This window comes from Mchenga conophoros, linkage group LG23, assembly GCF_057382185.1.
Source record: "Mchenga conophoros isolate Kocher_MC1m ecotype Shallow Benthic linkage group LG23, M_conophoros_male_GT1.1, whole genome shotgun sequence".
In the NCBI taxonomy this organism is placed as follows: Eukaryota; Metazoa; Chordata; class Actinopteri; order Cichliformes; family Cichlidae; genus Mchenga; species Mchenga conophoros.
In genome coordinates, this window is record NC_140547.1 from 21,040,494 (window position 1) to 21,059,991 (window position 19,498).

Consider the following 19,498-nt stretch of genomic DNA (forward strand, 5'->3'; position numbering starts at 1 on the left):
TTTCCATTCAGCAAGAAGGAATTCTTCATAAAGAAGGGTAGATGTGAAACTAACTCTAAAGACACCGCCTGGATAATATTAGGAGGTTAACAAATGCTTTTACCAACATTTTTCCAAGATCTTTTTCTGTGATCCGACTTTTCACGGGAAACTGTATCTAGGGAAATCTAGACCATTTAGCTTTTCTTCTTTCTGTTGGCTCAGTGTCTAAACCTCATAGTCAAACATGGTGACTGACTGATGGAGTGTACTTCTGGTGTGATGGAACTAATCTCTGGGTTGGTTGATACTTTGTTTTGTCTCTTGGGGAACGGTAATGACAAAACTGCTAGAATCACAGATATCTGAATGTTGGGCTCTAAATGAGACAACTGATCCCAGGTAGATCTTATTTTTTTCCACAGTGAATTGAGGGACCTTGGTTTCGCCAGCTTAGTTTACATTTCTGTGGCATTAGGTGTCACATTCACAAATTTCCAACCTCAAAGTTTCAAAGTCTGCTGAAGAAGATGAAGCTGCCAGGTTTTGCTTGACATGAGTCCAGAAAACACAGGAAAGCCGTAAACATAGCTGTGTTTTAGTGAAATCCAAACTTTCATTGATGAAACTCTTATATATTTAAAAAATAATATTTGGAATGAAGATAAATAAAGTGCTACCCAACTAAACTACTGGCTAATATTAAGTTGTTAAGTTGATGTTTGTGGTGTTTGAAAAAGACCTCAAAGAACGCCACGCCATGTTGTTGGATGAGTAAACTGGAGTCTGGTTTGTTCCTGCAGTACGTCACGTACATGTGGAACTTATCAGCCTGATAGGGAAATAAACACAGATTAATCATTAGCTCTGTAGGTTTAAAATAAATAATCAACCTGACATCTAAAAAAAAAGAATTATACCCAGGTGACAAAGCAGTGTCCAACATCCTCAGGAAGCTGTTCATAGTTTTCCAGCTCCTTCAGGAAAATACTGCAAAAACACAGAGAAAATATTAATTTTCTCTAAATGCATTTTAATATTCTTTTAATCACAGTTATGGACCTATGATATCTAAACATGTAGTTTGGAGATGTTTAAAACTCATAGATGTCCTGGATGTTTCCTAATGTAATACATCCATTAGAATATTGCAGTGTTATCGCACATTTAGCAGGATATTTAGTGGTACCTGTTGTGGAACTCGTAGATATCCTGGATGTTTCCAAACACAATATCGTCCTTGTTTACAAGGCCAGGCGGGACGTCCTCTGAGCCGCTCGTCATCTCCCACAGGTATGTCTGCAGCAGGTAATCGTATTAACAGCAGAAAGTACAATTTAGTATTATGTAGTACTGTGTTGCGTCACATCCAGTAATCAGAACCCACGAATTCTGAAAATATACCTCAATACACTCCTGCAGATCTCTGACATAGACTCTTTCTGTCTGAAGGAGCTCAGCCATGATGTACCTGAGGACACACACAGGTGTTATCAGAGTACTGCAGTAGTACTGCTACCAGTAATATCTATACTAATATCAGTAATATCAGAGTACTCACTCTTTCTTGCGGGCGGAACGTCTCTTCTCATCACTGACTTGGTGGCTCGGATCGGACAGGTTGACTTCGGGGTCGGAGTCTGACAGACTGTTGGGGATCAGCTCGAGCTCCAAGTCCTTATTATCCTGAGAGGAAAACTATACAAAGTAAACTCACTAAAACACACATACATTTATATTTATTTTTAATATACATTTTCTAAATCTGAATAATCATAGAAGTACAGCAACAGATCTGCCTTCTAATTTCACACATTTGCAGCTTGTATGTTGCTAATAATTCAAAAAGCTGCATTTGTATCATATAGTCCTTCAAATTATTCAATCATAACCTGTTTTACATGGAAATAAACTTTAAATGCAAAGGTTCACACATAAGTAAATGTTGATGTGTTTATTGCAAAAACACTAAGAATCACATCTCACTCACTCACATGTTTTCGCTTTCAAATGTGGAGAGTTCCTGCTCCACAGTCAGTACTTGTGTCGTTTACCTGCGAGCAGCCTCCCAGTGCCGTCTCCAGCAGGTGCCGGTACTGCCCCATCCTGACGGTGAAGTCCCGGTAGCGTTTGTCAACCGTAGAAACACAACGACGGAGCTCAGTGCGGTGGGCGTGGCCTTTAGCCAGCATGCTCTCGGCCAGCTGTATTAGCAGGTGAACCTTTTCCTGCGTATGCTGACAGAAACAAGGTCATAGTTTAGTTAAATTCAACCTCACAACAACATGTGGCTTGCTAGCACTTTTCCTGATTTTAATCATATTCAGGACACAAAATGGAGCTGGGAAATACTTTAATATCCATAAAAATGGTTTGATTTTCTGAATTTTGTTGGGTTGTTCTACATCTCTCGTGGTCTCTTTGTAGATGTTCAGTATCTCCTTGATCACAATACGTCTCTTAGCGTTTGTTTTGCATCTCATAATGGCCTTTTGTTTCTCTTTAAGGGATTTTCTGGCATCTTTCTCTGTGCACAAACAATCAACACTGAAGAGTAAAGTGCTCACCTATTAAGACTTAGTCTGCATTATGAGAGCATATGGTTTCTTTGACTGACAGGTGGACTGGTACACAGATGGCCTTAGTTCATAGCTGTTTGCTGCTCTGCTTTTGTGAGTATCAAACAAAATATTAACAGTCTTTTCAAACAGATGCTTTGGCTAGAGGGTCATTGGCCCCTCAGCGTGTGCATCATAAGGCTGCTGAGCAATCCAAACATGAGCTCAGACTACATTAACTAATTAATTATCTTACTAGGAAGTACTGTTCATAGAAAGTGATAAAATATGATATACATTTCAATAAACTATGGAAAAAAACACACCTTGGCAGAAATGCAGAACTCCCTGTGTTGGATCTGCAGTTCTTGCGTCTCAGCCACTGTCGCCCCAGGTGATGTGTGTGTGGCCAGGTAGTGGTCCCCTGACTGTTGTAGCCAATCCAGAGCCTACAACAAAAGGACACATTAGACAGATGTCCGTTAATAACTCAAAGTCAGCATTTCCAAAATATGATGCGAACACCCAGAGAGTATGCGAGACTTTTCATGCAACACAATTACTGTGTTAACTGATTAGTATTTTGACCTACTCAACAGAAAACTGAAAAATGTATCATGCTGGACAAAACAACAGCACAATGTTTCAAATGACAAAATATTTAATTTACTATCATGTAAGATTGAAAAAGGAAGCAACTTTGTATGCTTGAGAATCCAAGTTGTTTGATACAGTAGCTTGTCTGTTGGAACAGACCACATGAGCCAGCTGTCAGTGGTCATAATGTTATGTTACACCCGATCAGTGTATATGATTTGCTGATTTTGTTGTTAATGAGCATGAATAACAGTGCTAATAATTTAGCAGACCGCATCTACCTGCTGAGCGTGACTCTGGAACATCAGATACTGCTGGCATTGATCCAGTCTACGTTTCTTTAAAGTCCAGAAATGAAGAACTCTGTTTTCTCTCTGGAGGAGCTCACTGAGGATACCTGAGTGCACAGACACATCTGGGTAAGTCAAATTACCACTATAGTTTGCCATTAAGTGTGGTGTTCCTCAAGAAGTGATCCCAGCTCCACTGTAATTCTGTATTTACACCAACAAATGCTTGAATATTTCTCATGTATATATTTTTGTTCACCTTTGACCTGTTGCTCGGGCACCCTGGAGTGCCCAGTGACCTCTGCAACCCCTGTTACCCCGGAGACGGTGACACTGTGGCCAGAGATGGTCGCCATGGTGACACTGTTACGGTGAATGTACTTGAGGAAAACTTCGGCGTTCCGTCTGGCCAGAGTGCAGGCCTGTCGATGACCAACACCACAGACATTATGAGAAAAAGACATGGCACTCGAATAAGCCCGAATATATCTATGATCGATCATTACTGCCGACAGTTTCAGCATTGTGGGAGGCTTGGCTCACTCCATCCAAAATCAAACTTTATTACCAGGTTTAGTAAAGTTTAACTTGCCATTTTCTCCACAAGCACTTACAAATAATTGCTCAAATAGTTACCAAGATGCATGCCAAGTAGAAAGACTTGATTAGGGAAGTACTTTGATAACACTTGTACGATTGGCCCAGATCGTACAACTTTCATAAATGCTCTGGTCAAAATAAACAAACTCATGCTGGATGTTTTGGGACTGCTAAATTTAATACAATGAGAACTTTCCATGACCATTGAACAAGAAAACTGTTCAAAATAAATAAATGTATTCAACTTTATTCAAGTATCCTATTAATAGGATATGTCACTAAAGCCTGACCATGACCGATTACAGCAGCTGATTGGACTCGTTTTCAGCGTAAAATATTAGCAATGCTCAGCTTCTATTTTGGAGTTTGTGGTGGTTTTCCAGAGCTCCTCACCTTCAGAAACGCCTCCTTCTGTTCCATGTGTTTGCTGATGAGTGGCACCAGTTGCTCTGGCTGTCTTTCTCCTCCTGCACACCAGTCCTCCTCCCTGCGGTACTCCTGCTCCAGACTCTCCAGGACACCACACACCTGGAAACAGGCAGGTACACACTTGAAAAAACACAGTATACTACGAATTTCCGGCTGACTGTAGTTTAAATTTTAAATATTTGCACAACCTAAAAAGTAAGTTTGTAAAAACAATGTGTTCTATAGTTAAAGTATTACAATTATTTTTCATTTAAGATAATTATAATATATTACGAGTTTGCTAACCACTCAGTTAAGTGCTTGGCACCGTTTATTTATCAGACGCAGTTACAGTCTCTCGTTACCTGCTGTGACGTCCTGTAGAAGGCAGCAGATGCGTTAACTAATTTAAGTCTGTCTTCAATCCTCAGCATCAGAGTCTGCCAGTGTAGCGCCACCGTCTGGGCACAAGACCTCACTGCATCTGGGTCATAATGACCTGACCTAAGGAGGAAAGCGCAGATGTCAGTTGTTAAACAGACTAATGGCTGGCCTTCCTGAAGAAATGTAACATTTTCATCATTTAACGTTAAATAATGAAAATGAATATTATAAAAATGATTCTTTTACAGTTTGGGAAATGTGAGCTCTCTCTAACACAGAACACCAGAAGGTGACAGATGATCAAAGCTTTTGCTTTGATTGATTCATTTCCGGAAATATTGTGAAGTATAATATAATTTTATGAATTACAATAACAGTTAGCAGTACATACATGGGGTTATGTAACTTTTTCATCTGCCGTCCATGACCTTCCATCTATCCACTGCTCCTCAACCCCTCATGAACTCGTTTGTCATTATAATGTCAACCTTCATAACCTTCTTAACATATTTGCTCCCCTTAAACATCGAACTGTCTCATTTTCCCGTTCAGCTCCATGGTTTACCTCCGACCTGCGTCACCTTAAAGCTAAAGGACGCCAACTCGAACGTCTATTCAAGAAAACCGGACTTACTGTACATAAAGAAATGCACAATGATCATGTTTTGTTCTATAAGGACTGCATTGCCTCAGCCAAATCTGCTTACTACTCTGGTTTAATTAGTTCTAATGAAGGTAACTCCAGGTCCCTCTATTCATTGTTCAGTAAAATTACAAAACCTCCAGACACATTCCCCTCCCAGATGTATTCTGTTGATTTTTGCAATTCTCTTATCTCTTTTTTCACTTGTAAAATCTCAGACATTCACCGTCAACTTAACTCTTTAGGAGCTCCTGACTCTGAAGTAGACTTCCTGGTTACCCCACTGTCTTCCTGTCAGCTATTTTCAAGCTTTACTCTTCCCTCCATAACTGATGTATCTAATCTCATTAAAAAATCTAAGCCATCCACCTGTCAACTTGACCCTCTCCCTACTGTGTTAGTTAAAGCCTGTCTTCCCTCTTTAGCACCTCTCATAACCAATATTATTCATTCCTCCCTGAACACTGGGATTGTTCCTGAAGCACTGAAAAAGGCTTCTGTTATTCCAACTCTCAAAAAGCCTGGTGCAGACCCCAATAACTTTGATAATCTTCGCCCTATATCAAATCTCCCCTTTATTTCAAAAATTCTTGAAAAAGTTGTCGCCGCCCAGCTTCATTCACATCTCAATGACCATAATCTCTATGAACAATTTCAATCTGGTTTCCGCCCCAATCATAGCACAGAAACTGCTCTGTTAAGGATTACCAATGACCTTCTGATGGCAGCTGATTCTGGTCTCCTATCCATTCTCATCCTTCTTGATCTTAGTGCGGCGTTTGATACCATTTCTCACAATATTCTCCTGAACCGGTTAGCTTCCATTGGTATTAGTCATACCCCACTTACCTGGTTTACCTCCTATCTCTCAGACCGCACTCAGTTTATCCAACCTAAATCCCATTCTTCAGCTCTCTATCCTGTTTCTGCTGGTGTGCCCCAGGGTTCAGTATTGGGGCCTCTTTTATTCATTATTTATATGCTTCCTCTTGGTTATATATTCCGAAAATATAATATAAATTTTCACTGTTATGCCGATGACACCCAGCTCTACCTTTCTTCTAAACCCAATTCATCCCTCCCACCTACCTCCCTCTCAGACTGTCTTATTGAGATTAGATCCTGGTTCTCCTCCAATTTCCTCAAACTTAACAGTAATAAAACTGAAGTTTTACTTGTTGGTACACCATCTACCTTAACCAAATCCCACAGCTTTTCCATTAACGTTGAAAATTCTCCCACCCTTCCCTCCCCTCAGGTTAAGCGTTTGGGTGTCATACTTGATAATACTCTTTCATTCCAGTCTCACATTAATTACATAACACGGTCTGCTTACTTCCATTTACGTAATATTCACCGACTCCGTCCCTTCCTTACTCCCCATGCTGCTGCCATCCTTGTCCATAGTCTTAGTACATCCCGTATTGATTACTGTAATTCCCTCCTATTTGGTCTCCCTAAAAGGTCCCTTCATAAACTCCAACTTCTTCAAAATTCTGCAGCTCGGGTCATAACTTGCACTCCGTTAAGTGCTCATATTACCCCAGTTCTTCAGCAGCTTCACTGGTTGCCCATAGAAGCCAGGATAAATTTTAAAATCTTACTTCTTGCATACAAGTGTATCCATAAATCTGCTCCTTCATATTTGTGTGACCTGCTCCATATCACCACTGTTTCCCGCACTCTCAGATCATCATCTGCTATTCATCTTACTGCTCCGTCCTCACGCCTTATTACTATGGGGAACAGAGCTTTCAGTCGCTCTGCTCCTCGGCTCTGGAACTCTCTTCCTCCTGCACTAAGAAATATTGACTCCCTCTCCGTATTTAAGACACAGCTCAAAACACATCTGTTTAAACTGGCTTACTCGCTTTAATGCTGATTTTATCTGTTGTCACGCTCTGTTTTGTAATTTTAACTTATTTTATGTATTTTATGACTATTGTTCCTTTTATTAATTGTGTTTTTTGTAAGGTGACCTTGGGTTTCTGAAAGGCGCCCTCAAATAAAATGTATTATTATTATTATTATTATTATTTGTACAAAGGGTTACTATGTACTTGATAAAGCATTGCTATGTCTGTATTTAAGACTTTATAAAAATGTTTTTAAGCCAGATTTTACTGGAAATTAATGAGACCAGTGGTTAATAATTTGATATTTGCAGCTAATTAGCATTAATAATAATAGATTAACTAACCTGACCAAGAGCTCTGCTCTCTGCTGCAGAGCCAGGGCCACCTGGTGGGTCCTCTGCAGGGAGTCAGCATGAAGGAGAGACTGAAGAAAAAGACAAGGCACAGCACATTCACTTCATTTCCGTTAATCCGTCGGGAGGACTTTGTGTGTGAGAGTCCCTGTTGTTGTGGTAACCTCTAAAGCTGACTGCTGTGATGGACTGCAAACACATCAGACTCATCCTCTGCATGAGGGCAGGGTCATTTATTCGCTGTCATGCAGGGTTTCCCACAGGAATCCATTTAGCTGAGCTGGTAAGCTGCTCAGATTTTGATGCATTTCATGTTGTGATAACCTGAAGTCTGAAGAACAGTCACACATATTAACATCTATACATCTATATGTAAATTACTCAGAAAGGGCAATGTTATGGTAAGGCTGTAAATACTTTCTTCTTAAAATACTGAACAGATATTTTTTTAGTGTTTGTTACTGTCTTGTGTTTTTTTTTTAGAAAAACTGTTAAGAGATGTTTCTATATTTTTTTCTGTAGAGTGGAGAAAATCCATATTTATATGCTGTTTAGAAACCTGATATCTTAGCATAGTTTTGATGTAGAAGCCATTTAATAATTCTCCTTTTTATTACTTCTTCTAATTGGAGTGTACAGTTTGCATTGTGTGTGCAATAACCTCTATGGCCTGTTGGAGGCGCTCATGCTCCCTTTGCAGTTGCTCAGCTTCAGACAAACAGCTGGAATTCAACATGCAGGAAGATAACATGACCTCCCCCTCAGAGATCCAACCCAGCACCTGAGACAGATACACAGGGACGGATACAGGTCAGCATCATCACCTTTAGTCCCCACTTGGCAGCTGGCACATGTTCATCTGTGTGTGTTACCTGTTTAACCTGGCTCTGCAGGTGTCTCAGCTGCAGATTCTGTTCCAGATGTGTGTGTATGAGATCTGCAATCTGCTGCAGCTCCTTCTGTTTGTCCTGCAGGAGGTGCTGCAGCTCCTCCACCTGAGAGGAGATTCCTCCTTCTGCCTCGGACAGCTCGATACCTGACACACACACACACACATACATAGAGATACACATTTTAGACCTAGACGGCGTTTTGGCTGCTAACATCCCCACAAGTACATTAAGACAGCTGTTTGTGTATATCTCTGTTCATATGTGTATGGATGCATGAACCGATGCAAGGTTTTGTCTGTGTGTCTCCATGGCAAATTCAATACGCTGGTTTCTATGGGGACCAGCTGTGTGCTTCAGAGAACAGTTTCCATGGCAACCCCATCCCCCTTTCCCCCCTCCCCCATTATCCTCGGTGCCCCCCCCCCCCCTTTCTCCCTCCTAATATCATCACTGTGTTACTGAAGTGGTCAGACGGAGGCTACGCAGGAGCATGAAATGTGCTGACTGATTTCTATTTTATTCTGCTGCATTCAATTCTCTTCTATTCTGTGGAGGTTAAACATAATCAACATGCCATTGTATTGCAACTGTCCTGCACTATTCTGCTTCGTGCCCGTTCGGCCTTTTGCCAGCTTTGCTGTTTGACGCCATCAAAGCCCTCATTAGCCCCTCAAGGAAAGCCAAAACCCCCTCAAGTACAGCTACAAGCCCTGGATTGAAACCAGAAAACCTGGAAGCACTTCAAGGACCACATAGCCTGTTTCAGTATCATCACTACCCCTTCAGTTGTCTCTGCAAACCAACCAGTCCAACAGAACCTTTTAAAGACAAGATTCTCAAAGTGTGACTGGAAACAACTTCTTCGGTCCTTGACTAAATGAAAAATGAAATACCTAAATTTAATTCAGTCACACTGCATTTCATACTCAGCAGCAGCAGTACTTTATTGCAGACATTACAGAACATGCTAAAGTTTTTTTTAACCACTTAATATTCTCGCAGTGAACAGCGACCCATATAGAGTTAGGCTTATTGTTTGGGTTTGGTGAACGTCCACACAAACTATAAAACATTTGAAATGTCTGAAATGTTATAAAACAATTGAAATGTAACATCTATTTGGCTAAAACCAACCCCAACCCTGACCCTAGACAGGTCAGTACTGAGCTGGTTAAGTTAATATATAAAGCTCGTGTAAACAAATATAATATCCACCTTGCTGGTTAAAGAAATTATAATCCAGGTCAAATATTAGAATTATCATAATAAATCATAAAGCAACCTCTGAACTGGCACATTTCAAAAATTAATACTTGTACTTGGAAACCTATTCGGGTACATAACTGTCAGGGATCTCTGGAACCTCGAGTACCTTCAAATGATCACCAGACGCCCAAGATATCTGGAGCCCCCCATGGAAATGTTAAAAATCACAACCCACAATTACTTCAGAAACTACTGAGCCCCACAGGGTGACACTAACTAAAACACTGAGGGCATGATTAACAGAAATGTCTCAAGGTCCTTTCTTTGAGGGAATATCCCCAGCCACTAGCAATCTTCTTTAGAAATCCCTTAAAGAATAATTAAATAAATAAGCAAAATCCAATTAAGGGATTTCCACAATCCCCTAAGTAACTTCTAAACACACTCAAGGATCACTAGAAAACACTTTAAGACACCTGGAGCACATCAGTGATACACTATCAGAAATCAGTACCACTTACTTATAACTATGGGGAGCTCATGAGGGCTTTGGTCTACCGTGGCATTATTCATGGTGTCCATACACAGATCTTAGAATCTCTTAGGTATTGTAAACCACATTACCTGGATTTTATTAAATACCTTTATGTCCCCAAACCCTATCTCTGGAAACTATAGAGAAAACCTCTCAGCTGCTAACAATAAAACCCCACTAATGACTGAAGAGCCCCTAAACTAAAGTATTTACTGCAGCCCATTAATAACCTCTTAAATTCAAAATTCATGTCACCTTTCATTTCTTGTGCCTTACCACAGGACTCAATCTTGGGTCCCCTTTTCAAAGCCGACATTACGTCACTGAAGAACATGATGTATGTTTCTGTCGATATGTTTCAGTTTAATTGACTGCCTCAGCCAGCAAAAGTAAACTACATGAGAGTGAATTTCTTACCTGATGCCACAACCTCTGTGATGTACTGTTGAAGGTCATGGCCTTGCTGGATGACCTCATAAATCATGTTGTTCATAGCCAGCCTTCGTTCCATGTGCCTGCAATTCAATCACCAATCTATGAATCAAAGCCTGCGTCAAGAGTTATCATTGTGTCGAGTGAGGGCGATGACATCATCTTGGCCCGCTTACCTGTGAATGCGCTGCTGTGCTAATGTTAGTGCCTCGGGGGTCGTCTCCACTAGACGTGACTGACCCAGTGCTAACTTATCCTGGGCCAGCTTGTCCTGGTTTGCATCTGCTAGCCTTGTTGATGCTATTTTCTCGGTGGAGAAGTCCTGGGACTGTTTCTGCAGGTCTTGTTTCCAGGCGTCCATTTCCCCAGTAACCTGGAAAACACAATCATGAAGTTCACCTTTCCAACCTCACGCAAGGAGGGAAAATTTGTATGGAAAAGTAGAATGTAAATGAACCTCCAGCGTGCACTGCTGCAATATGCGCAGCTGTAAGTAAACATCAAGTCGGATCTTCCTCTGATGGAAAAGTTCCTCCAACTGAACGTGAGACTCCTCCAGCTGTTGCAGCACTGACTCCACATGGGCCACCGAGCTGCCCTGGGGCCTGAAACAAACCCACCCACTCGTTATAGGAATATGTAAACATTCAAAAAGCTACAAATAAAAATGCCCTGACCTGAAAATAAATACATTCTTGCAGGATATACAAATCGAAAAACAAATGCACCTACACACATTAGTCAAATCTTACACAAAGGCACCCACCAACACCCAGTGCAGGCCTCTGAGTTTGCATGAACACTGAAACAAATACACAGGCTGCAAAACGCCATAAAGAACAAACACAAAGTCTATGTAAACCTGAAAACAAACACAACTATAATTATAATAGAAATCAGCATGACACAGGCCTCTTAACTGCCCTGTCTAGTGAAAACAAATGCCAACACAACAATTAAATCCACAAACAAACACAAGAGTGTAAGGGTCATATATAGATCATTATATACTGTACTCATGGAACATTTGGACTCTTTTCCCCCAGGAAATAAGAACTTAACACTTTATTATTGTTTATTAGTTCTGTGTGTAGTAATAAACATTTTCATCCATACGTTTTTTACCCAGTCACGCAGGACTGGCTAGTTAGGACATCAATTTAAGCAGAGACTCAAAAACCCAGCTACCTCCTCCAGCACCTAGATTCTGCCCCAGGGTCTGCTCCTAATTGGACATGCACCTTAAAGGCATCCAGGAGGTGTCCTAGTGAAGTACCAGAACCATTTCAACTGGTTCTTTTAATAAAAAGGAGTAGTGAGTCTCTTCTGAGCTCCTCTCTAATTACCTCACCCTATTTCAAAGGGAGAGCCCAGACACACTCATTCTCATCTCATTATTTCGATCACTGCCCACAGCTGGTGGTCACAGGTGAGCGTAGGAATGCAGATCAAACAGTAAATCAACAGCTTTACCTTTATGGTCAACTGTGTTTTTACCACAGAGACCAGTTCATTTTCAATTCATGAATTTCTTAATTTCTCCCAAACACAGAATTCGTCTTGCAATCAATTCTACACAAACTTAACATAATCTACCTCCGTGGTTTTCAGACTTTTTGTTTTCAATGCACACCAAGGGGCAAGCGAAATTTCAAAGCTAAGATGTACTTATACCCATAAACAACTGATCCATATGATCAATTCTTCTGACTTCACTATTTAATCAAAACAGTCTTGGGCATGATACATATTTTGTAGTGAACTCTACAAGCGTGCATACACATCCTTATCACACAGTTTCAGATAAAGCAACAAACAAGCAGTCTTACTGCCTCAGGTTTTGATACAGCGAACTTTAGAAGTGGGTAAAGTTTCTCTTTGAAGAATGTTTGGTTTCCAGTTGCTTCTTAGGCTCACTCAGCACCATGTCGGCATTTGTTAACACCTCCCAGCAAATAATCCACTTCGGGTGAAGGCTGTTCTTGTGATTTTAAGCACAATATTGTGTTTTACCTCATCAGAAAATAGTTCTTCTCACTATCAATTGGGGCCTTTGATATACTAATACAGTCTTCATTTTCATGCATCACTTCTTGTACAGATACGGTAATCACTTTGTTTGATACAAATTCCTAAGGTGCACATTAACATTCTTTATAATCCAGAAAATAAAAGCACCTGCGTAATCCACATAGAAGAGAAAACAAACAAACCCATACATTTCACAAAACTCGAAAAACAAACACACACACATTCCCCATAATCCAGAGAAAACCCACACACGTTCTACGTGACCCGAAAAACACAACATTTGGTTCACAAAGTTGGTGCATATGGACTTTCTAAATAATCAAGTAAAACAAACAAAGCCACACAGACCAGACCAGACAGGCTCAGAGAGCTGTTTGCAGAACACATCTAGATCTTCAATAATGACATGCACTAGTAAGCAGTGCAGCACTGTGGCTTAAAACAAACACACCCACTGTGTATGTGTGTGTGTACCTCAGTTGCAGGATGAGGTCTTCTCCCTCTCGGATGACACTCATCGCAGCTTCCTGTAGGTCAGGGTTAGAGCTCGGGTTAGTGTGAGGGTTAGAGGTGATCAGGGGTCAGGTGCGGGTGTTAGGTTGTTATGACAGGGTTAGACTTAAGGTCAGAGGTCACAGCTGGGCTGTTACCTGTGTGTTGGCCTGTTGCTGCTGCTGCTGGCTTATGAGAGTCTGAAGAGCCTCCACAGTGTCTGGGCAGACGAGGACATCTGAGGAGAGCTGTTTCTGGAGTCCATCCATCCACGCTGAGAGCTGGAGGAGAAGAAGAGAGGAAGACCAGCTACTGTTAATAATATTACCTCTGACGAGTGGTTACAAAGTGTGTGTCAATGTGTATTACCTCCTTTGTATGCGTGTAGAAAGACACAGCGAGATCCAGCAGCAGCTTCCTCTGTTCAACACGCTGGATAAAGGCCTGTGATATGTAAAAAGTGTAAACCACACATTCACAGCATATAAACTACAACACAGCCCCGCCTTCTCCCCTCCCTTCAACAGACACACCTGCATGCGGAGCTCCAGGTCTCGGGCCGCCTGGTAAATCTCCTCCTCTTCACACTCTCCAGACTGAGCCAGCTGGTCTGCTGCCTCCAGAAGCTTCTCCGCGTTGGTGTATGTGTTCTAAGAAAGAGGAAGAAATTAGGATGCTGCAGCTGCACTTAAAGATCAACTATATGTGGGTCTTGAGCCTATGGTACCTGTGCGACCTGCTGGAAGTCGTCGTGGCGTTTCTGCAGCGCTCGTGCTCGGTGCAGAGATTTCCCCACGCCAGTGTGTTTGTTCAGGAAAACCTCACCATGCTGCTCCACCCAGTCCAACACCTGGGAGACAGACATGTGGAGGTTAACCTGAATCTCAGATCTTTTTTCTCCTGAGCTCAGAATTTTTGAATGGTACACAACTTTGATTATACAAATGCACAAAAATATCTAAGATTTTAGATAATTTATAAAACAAAGAAACCCTAACATTTAATATAATGTGTGGCTATAAGAATTTTAGTTTGGACATTGAAGTGGATTCTTCAGAATCTGGCTCTGAATATACATCCATATTCCAAACTGGATCAGCATCTACATTTTTTGGTCATACCTGTTTAACATCCTGCTGAAACACACACAGCTGCAGGCGCTGATGGAGGCGGAGCTTGCGGTGTTGCCATGCCCTCTCCACTTCATGGTGACCCTGCAAAACAGAAGACAGTCTGTATCACTCCACGTATCTTGCTGTCTGCACATTGGATGTGGAGGATGTGAGACAGGTCACGGAGGGACATACCTGCATCACTTGGTGGAGAACTCCCATGATGCTGTGTGTGGCGGCAGTGAAGTCAGGTTTGGGCACTGATTCGTCAGAATCTGATGCTGGGCAGCGCTGGAGGACATCCAGTAATGCTTTACCGCTCTCGCTGACCTGAAGAAGGACAGGTGTTGATAAACAATGAGACAGACAGCTGTCTAGCACACACAGGATTTGAGAGCACAGACAGGCATGTACCTGTGTGTAGTTTGCAGAGATCTCTTCATTGAGCTCCTGGTGTTTTTTTACAGCAGCTTCCAGCTCTGCTGTCGCCGATGGCAGTGACCCTTCAGAGCACACTTGAACCCAGCCCTCCACCCGATGCAGGAACTAAACAGGGAGAGACAGACAAGTAGGTTTTTTGACATGAGAACATCACCTGACTGTTGCAGTGTCATATAAGAGGAGACAAGTATGGTAATATAAATCAATATGGGTCACCTGTTCTGCCCCCTGGTGGAAGCCGGTTGCCATGGCGAGCGTGTTGCTGCGCTCTTCCAGTGCCGTGGTCAGGGACTTCCAGTCTTCCTGTAATTTTGATGAAACCATGGCGATCCGTTCTGCACCATAATGACCAGCCTCTGCGAGCCTCGCCGCCACAGTGACAACACTGTCCACGTTCACGCTGCCATTCTGCACAAACACAAACATGTTGATTCAGCTCATTAAAATCACTCTGTACATAAACACACACACAAATACATGTGCACTCGCTGACTGACCATGCAGTTGGCGGTGAAGTGCTGGTGTTGTGTCTGGAGGTCTACAGCGTGCTGGTGGTTCTGACCGACCTCCACCAGGCTCTGCATGAACAGCTCTTTACTGTGACCGATCCACTCGGACATCTAAGACAGAGGGAGACAGAAAGGTTAGCATCAAGCTATCTGTCCAGGATGCTAAGGTTGATGTGAATAAAACAAAAGATTAAGAAGCGTTAATGTAAGGGACATCAAACTGAAAGTGAGAGATTGAAAACTTAAATTTGATGGACACAATACATAATACAATGAAATGCAGAGCATCATAAAAGATGGCAAACTTGGTGCAAAAGTTATTGCATTTAATTTAAGCACCATGAAACTCATTACAAACTTAATGTAAAGGATGCCAAACAATGTGTGAAAAAGCGAGGTTAGGCAATGCAAAAGTAGCTCAAAAAACCATTTCCAGTGTTACCATCCAGAGGCTCAACAGACATTAACTCTGCGAGAAGGATCGTTATAAAATCTTTATTCATTTTTGTACTTTACTCTAAGGGCTGACATCTTCTCCTGCCTGAAACACATGTCACCTAATTTGCAACCTGTCAACTGTGATTTGCAGCTTTGTTCTCATGAAAACAAACATGATGTTTGTCGACACATGGGAGAACCCCCCAGAACTTAAGTCAGTCTTTCGAGAAATGTGACAGCACGTACATTAACAGAGCAAACAAATTTTTTTTTTCATTCTGCTTCCAACCCGTTAGGTTTCATACTTGCTTATCACAACATAAACCTCACCTTGGTGGCGTCCTGCTCAAAGAGGTGTAGCTGCAGCGCCTGGTCCAGGTGCAGCTTCTTGTCACTCCAGCTCTGCAGGAGGTGGGTGCGAGCCGCCTGCAGTCGGTCCAGCAGGGACGAAACCTTTGGAGCCACGCTCTGGAAGTCCGCCCCACCTGAGAGCCAGCTGCCATGGCTGCCGCCACCCCCACCACCTTCATTAGAGGTGTCACCGTGTGAAGGGCCAAGGCGCATACGTTGGAGTAAACACCGGCCTTCTCGGTCAAGTGCATCAACTGGTGCTGTGGCAATAGTATTACGGAGACGACCATGTTCCTCAAGAAGTCTAGAGAGAGAAACATGGAGGGAGACTTGGCTTTAATGACCTTTGAAAGAGCTAATTTGCCAAGAAGGTTTGCAGTTTTAAAGGAAGTGTTCCAGATCCACACCAAAATCTAACGGGTGCTTTCTTTGCCTGTGCGCCAACTCGGAAGATTCATGAAATCTCACTGGAATTGTGTGTAATTTTGTAGGTAAGCGGTTAAGATTATATGGTAAACACGAGAGAAAAAAAAACACTCACTTGCGGGCCTCATCAACATCCTGCGGCTCTGGTATGCGGTTCAGTCCGGCCTCTAGCTGTTCCAGCTGGGCCAGCAGCTGTGTGGCGGCCCCTGAGAACTCCTCCAGGCCCAGGCGTAGCTCAGTCCACTCTACATGGTCATACTCCAATGAGCCGCCGAGGTCAGAGGTCAACTGGGAGGGGTCGACAAGCCGGGACAGACCCTCCACGGACACCAGGCTTGTCTGGAGACAGAAACAGGTTACTGCATACTGCAGGGGAATGTCAAGAACTGAGTAGTTGTACTATAGACAGGAGAACGGTGGCTAAGCTGTCATCCCTGATGGACAACATCTCCCACCCCATGCAGGAGACTCTGACAGCACTGAGCAGCTCCTTCAGTGGCTGCGGCACCCACAGTGTGGGACGGAGAGATTTCGCAGGTCTTTCCTCCCCACTGCTGTTAGACTCCACAACAAAGACTCCAACTGATCAAACACACACATCCACACGTGTGCAATGACACTAAGTGCAATACTCTTTTTCTGACAAAGTTGTATTTTTACTCAGTTGTATAAAGCATTTGTATTCTATTTTTATGCTATTGTATATTTTATTCTATTTATTCAACGGTATATAGTATTTTATTTTATTCTATTCTGTACAGTTGTGTACAGTATTTTATTCTTATTATTTTCAAATTTTTGCTATATAACTTTTGCACTGTCCACTTCCTGCTGTGACAAAAAAAATTTCCCACGTGTGGGACTGATAAAGGTAATCTTATCTTATCTTATCTTATAGTACACACAGGTTGTAAGTAGTAGCAGTAACTTCTGTAACATGAGCACTTCATTTAGGTGTAGTGTTAGTATGTGATAAAGGGGTAATTTTAGAAGAACATCTAACATTAGTGGTTTTTCACTTGGGCACAGTAGTCAGTGGAGCAGTACTCTTCTTAGCTGTAGTAATACTTCATTTAAAAGTCAGTACACTCAGTTTAACAGTACTGCCTGTAGAAGCGCTTCAGGTGGCATCAGCAGGAGAACTGGCACTTAAGGTAATGACAGCTGATCTTCACTGTGCAGTAACGCACCTCGAAGCTGAGCTTGGCACTGCCCAGGTTGGTCTTGTGTTTCTGCCAGAAGGTGTCAGGTTTGATGAGCAGCGCTGTGTGGATGTTGGAGGAAAATGACTCCTGCAGCGTTCGCAGTACTGGCTTCACACTGTCCCACTTACTGCCGCGCATGTCCACCACCACGGTGAAGCCACGAGCACGCACATCCTCACTGACAGAAAGACACACAGATGCAAAAGCTGGTAATACGATCCAGGTACTATTTTTTCTACAAAGATTTGACCCATGTTAGTTAGTAGTAGTAGCTCCTCCAAGTCTTGGCTGGTTAAGACATTTCTTTAAAGATAGCTTAAGTCAAAGATGCTAAATACTATTTGAGGATATGACTTGATAACTGGAATTTCCTGAACAGGAATTTACACTGTTATTTTTTGGCATTTTACTGGATTTTTTCCTGATAGTGCATTAAAATAAAAAAAAATACAAAATACAAAAGGTTTTACACAGTGCTTCAACAAACAATCAAAAAACAAAATACTCAAACAAAAAGAAAAGGAGAATAAACAAACGCCAGTGACGACTGAGGGAACATATGTAATAAACAGCACATCTGAAAGATGACAACCAGACAAGGGACATAAAAGACAATATCATTTTCAATGACAAAAACCAACTCTATAAAAGTTTTAAGCAAATTAAAGTCGTTGACTGTTTCTGTGAGGCCATTCTAGGTGGAGGGGTCCTGCAAAAGCACAATTTTAAAAGGACCCACCCGAGGCTATCAGGCTACAAGCTGGCTCATTTAGTCTCAGCGTTTCTGCTATAAGGCTCGGGGCTAGACATGCTTTAAAAGTGATGAGGAAAATCTTGAAATCAAATCTATAACATGTGGGAAGACAAAAGAGAGAAGCCAGGATCCGGGAGACGTGATGCCATCTGCTAATACATGCCAAGCTGCTGCATTTCAAACTAGAGAGGACAGAACTGCCACGGTCAAGCCTGTAACACTATAAAGGCTTGGATGTGTTTTTCCAGGTGTGGGTTTAAAAGCCTTAGTTTAATTTTGAAAACAGGTCTTAATTCGACAACCGTGGGTCGGGTCAAACCGAGCTCGTAAATTTCTGGTATTTGTAAACATGGTTTCAAAGAAACTTTCATTTGAGCACTACAGTTTGTAGGATTAAACTGAACTAAGTTCAGACTGAACTATCTGATTTTCAATTATTCAGCTAAAGAAAACTTTGTATCATCCAACAGTTTTAAACTACAGCTAGGCTTTTGCACAGTTCACCTGTGTGTTGTCTACATAGCAATGAAATTTAGCTGAATAGAAGCTTATAAATACAAAATAAAATAGCACCTAAAATGGAACCTTGTGTTACTCCACAGTAATTGTAACCTGTAGATGACCTTTAGTTGACTATGTTGACATAAAAGGGTTTTTCTATAAGACTGAAAGCAGCCAACACTTGCTTAAGCCCCTAAGAGCCTTTTGGCCTTCAAAACAGTGAAGGCAGTGAGTCATTACAGAAATCAATGTTTTTATGATCTATAATGGTAAAATTAACAATCCCAATTCACAAAACTGTGTCTATTCATAACATTTTGACAAAGTATATATACTACGTACCCCAGGCTAACTAATATCTAGGTAAGCTCTGCAAAACAGCTCTACCTGGGTATCGTGGACAGGTAAGTGACCAGCCGACTGAGGTCCTCCTGTTTTATTCGATCATGATTGGTCCTCGCAGGGAAGGTCAGGATTGGTCCACCTCGTTTGTCCCGTCCACCT

General features: G+C 41.9%; 1 protein-coding gene across 4 annotated transcripts in view; it reads right to left on the minus strand.

Annotated features, from left to right (window-relative positions):
* The window catches only part of LOC146547154 (kalirin-like), a 58,000-nt gene that overhangs the window by 28,326 nt on the left and 10,176 nt on the right, over positions 1-19,498 (minus strand). For 2 of the 4 annotated variants that reach the window (XM_085265837.1, XM_085265836.1), the window contains exons 3-33: positions 19,382-19,496; positions 17,725-17,917; positions 16,650-16,873; positions 16,088-16,412; positions 15,308-15,430; positions 15,027-15,218; positions 14,784-14,915; positions 14,565-14,699; positions 14,379-14,471; positions 13,985-14,107; positions 13,791-13,907; positions 13,627-13,701; positions 13,416-13,538; positions 13,240-13,292; positions 11,192-11,339; positions 10,911-11,107; positions 10,720-10,817; positions 8,541-8,704; positions 8,330-8,449; positions 7,660-7,739; positions 4,798-4,936; positions 4,418-4,552; positions 3,684-3,846; positions 3,416-3,531; positions 2,864-2,986; positions 2,034-2,216; positions 1,541-1,677; positions 1,384-1,450; positions 1,169-1,278; positions 900-969; positions 722-811 (exon numbers count right to left, since the gene is read on the minus strand). In XM_085265837.1, the coding sequence (XP_085121963.1) occupies positions 722-811; positions 900-969; positions 1,169-1,278; positions 1,384-1,450; positions 1,541-1,677; positions 2,034-2,216; positions 2,864-2,986; positions 3,416-3,531; positions 3,684-3,846; positions 4,418-4,552; positions 4,798-4,936; positions 7,660-7,739; positions 8,330-8,449; positions 8,541-8,704; positions 10,720-10,817; positions 10,911-11,107; positions 11,192-11,339; positions 13,240-13,292; positions 13,416-13,538; positions 13,627-13,701; positions 13,791-13,907; positions 13,985-14,107; positions 14,379-14,471; positions 14,565-14,699; positions 14,784-14,915; positions 15,027-15,218; positions 15,308-15,430; positions 16,088-16,412; positions 16,650-16,873; positions 17,725-17,917; positions 19,382-19,496 (4,163 nt within the window). Of the gene's footprint in view, positions 1-721; positions 812-899; positions 970-1,168; positions 1,279-1,383; positions 1,451-1,540; positions 1,678-2,033; positions 2,217-2,863; positions 2,987-3,415; positions 3,532-3,683; positions 3,847-4,417; positions 4,553-4,797; positions 4,937-7,659; positions 7,740-8,329; positions 8,450-8,540; positions 8,705-10,719; positions 10,818-10,910; positions 11,108-11,191; positions 11,340-13,239; positions 13,293-13,415; positions 13,539-13,626; positions 13,702-13,790; positions 13,908-13,984; positions 14,108-14,378; positions 14,472-14,564; positions 14,916-15,026; positions 15,219-15,307; positions 15,431-16,087; positions 16,413-16,649; positions 16,874-17,724; positions 17,918-19,381; positions 19,497-19,498 lie in introns of all 4 variants that reach the window. The other 2 variants (XM_085265839.1, XM_085265835.1) reach the window with 2 other exon arrangements.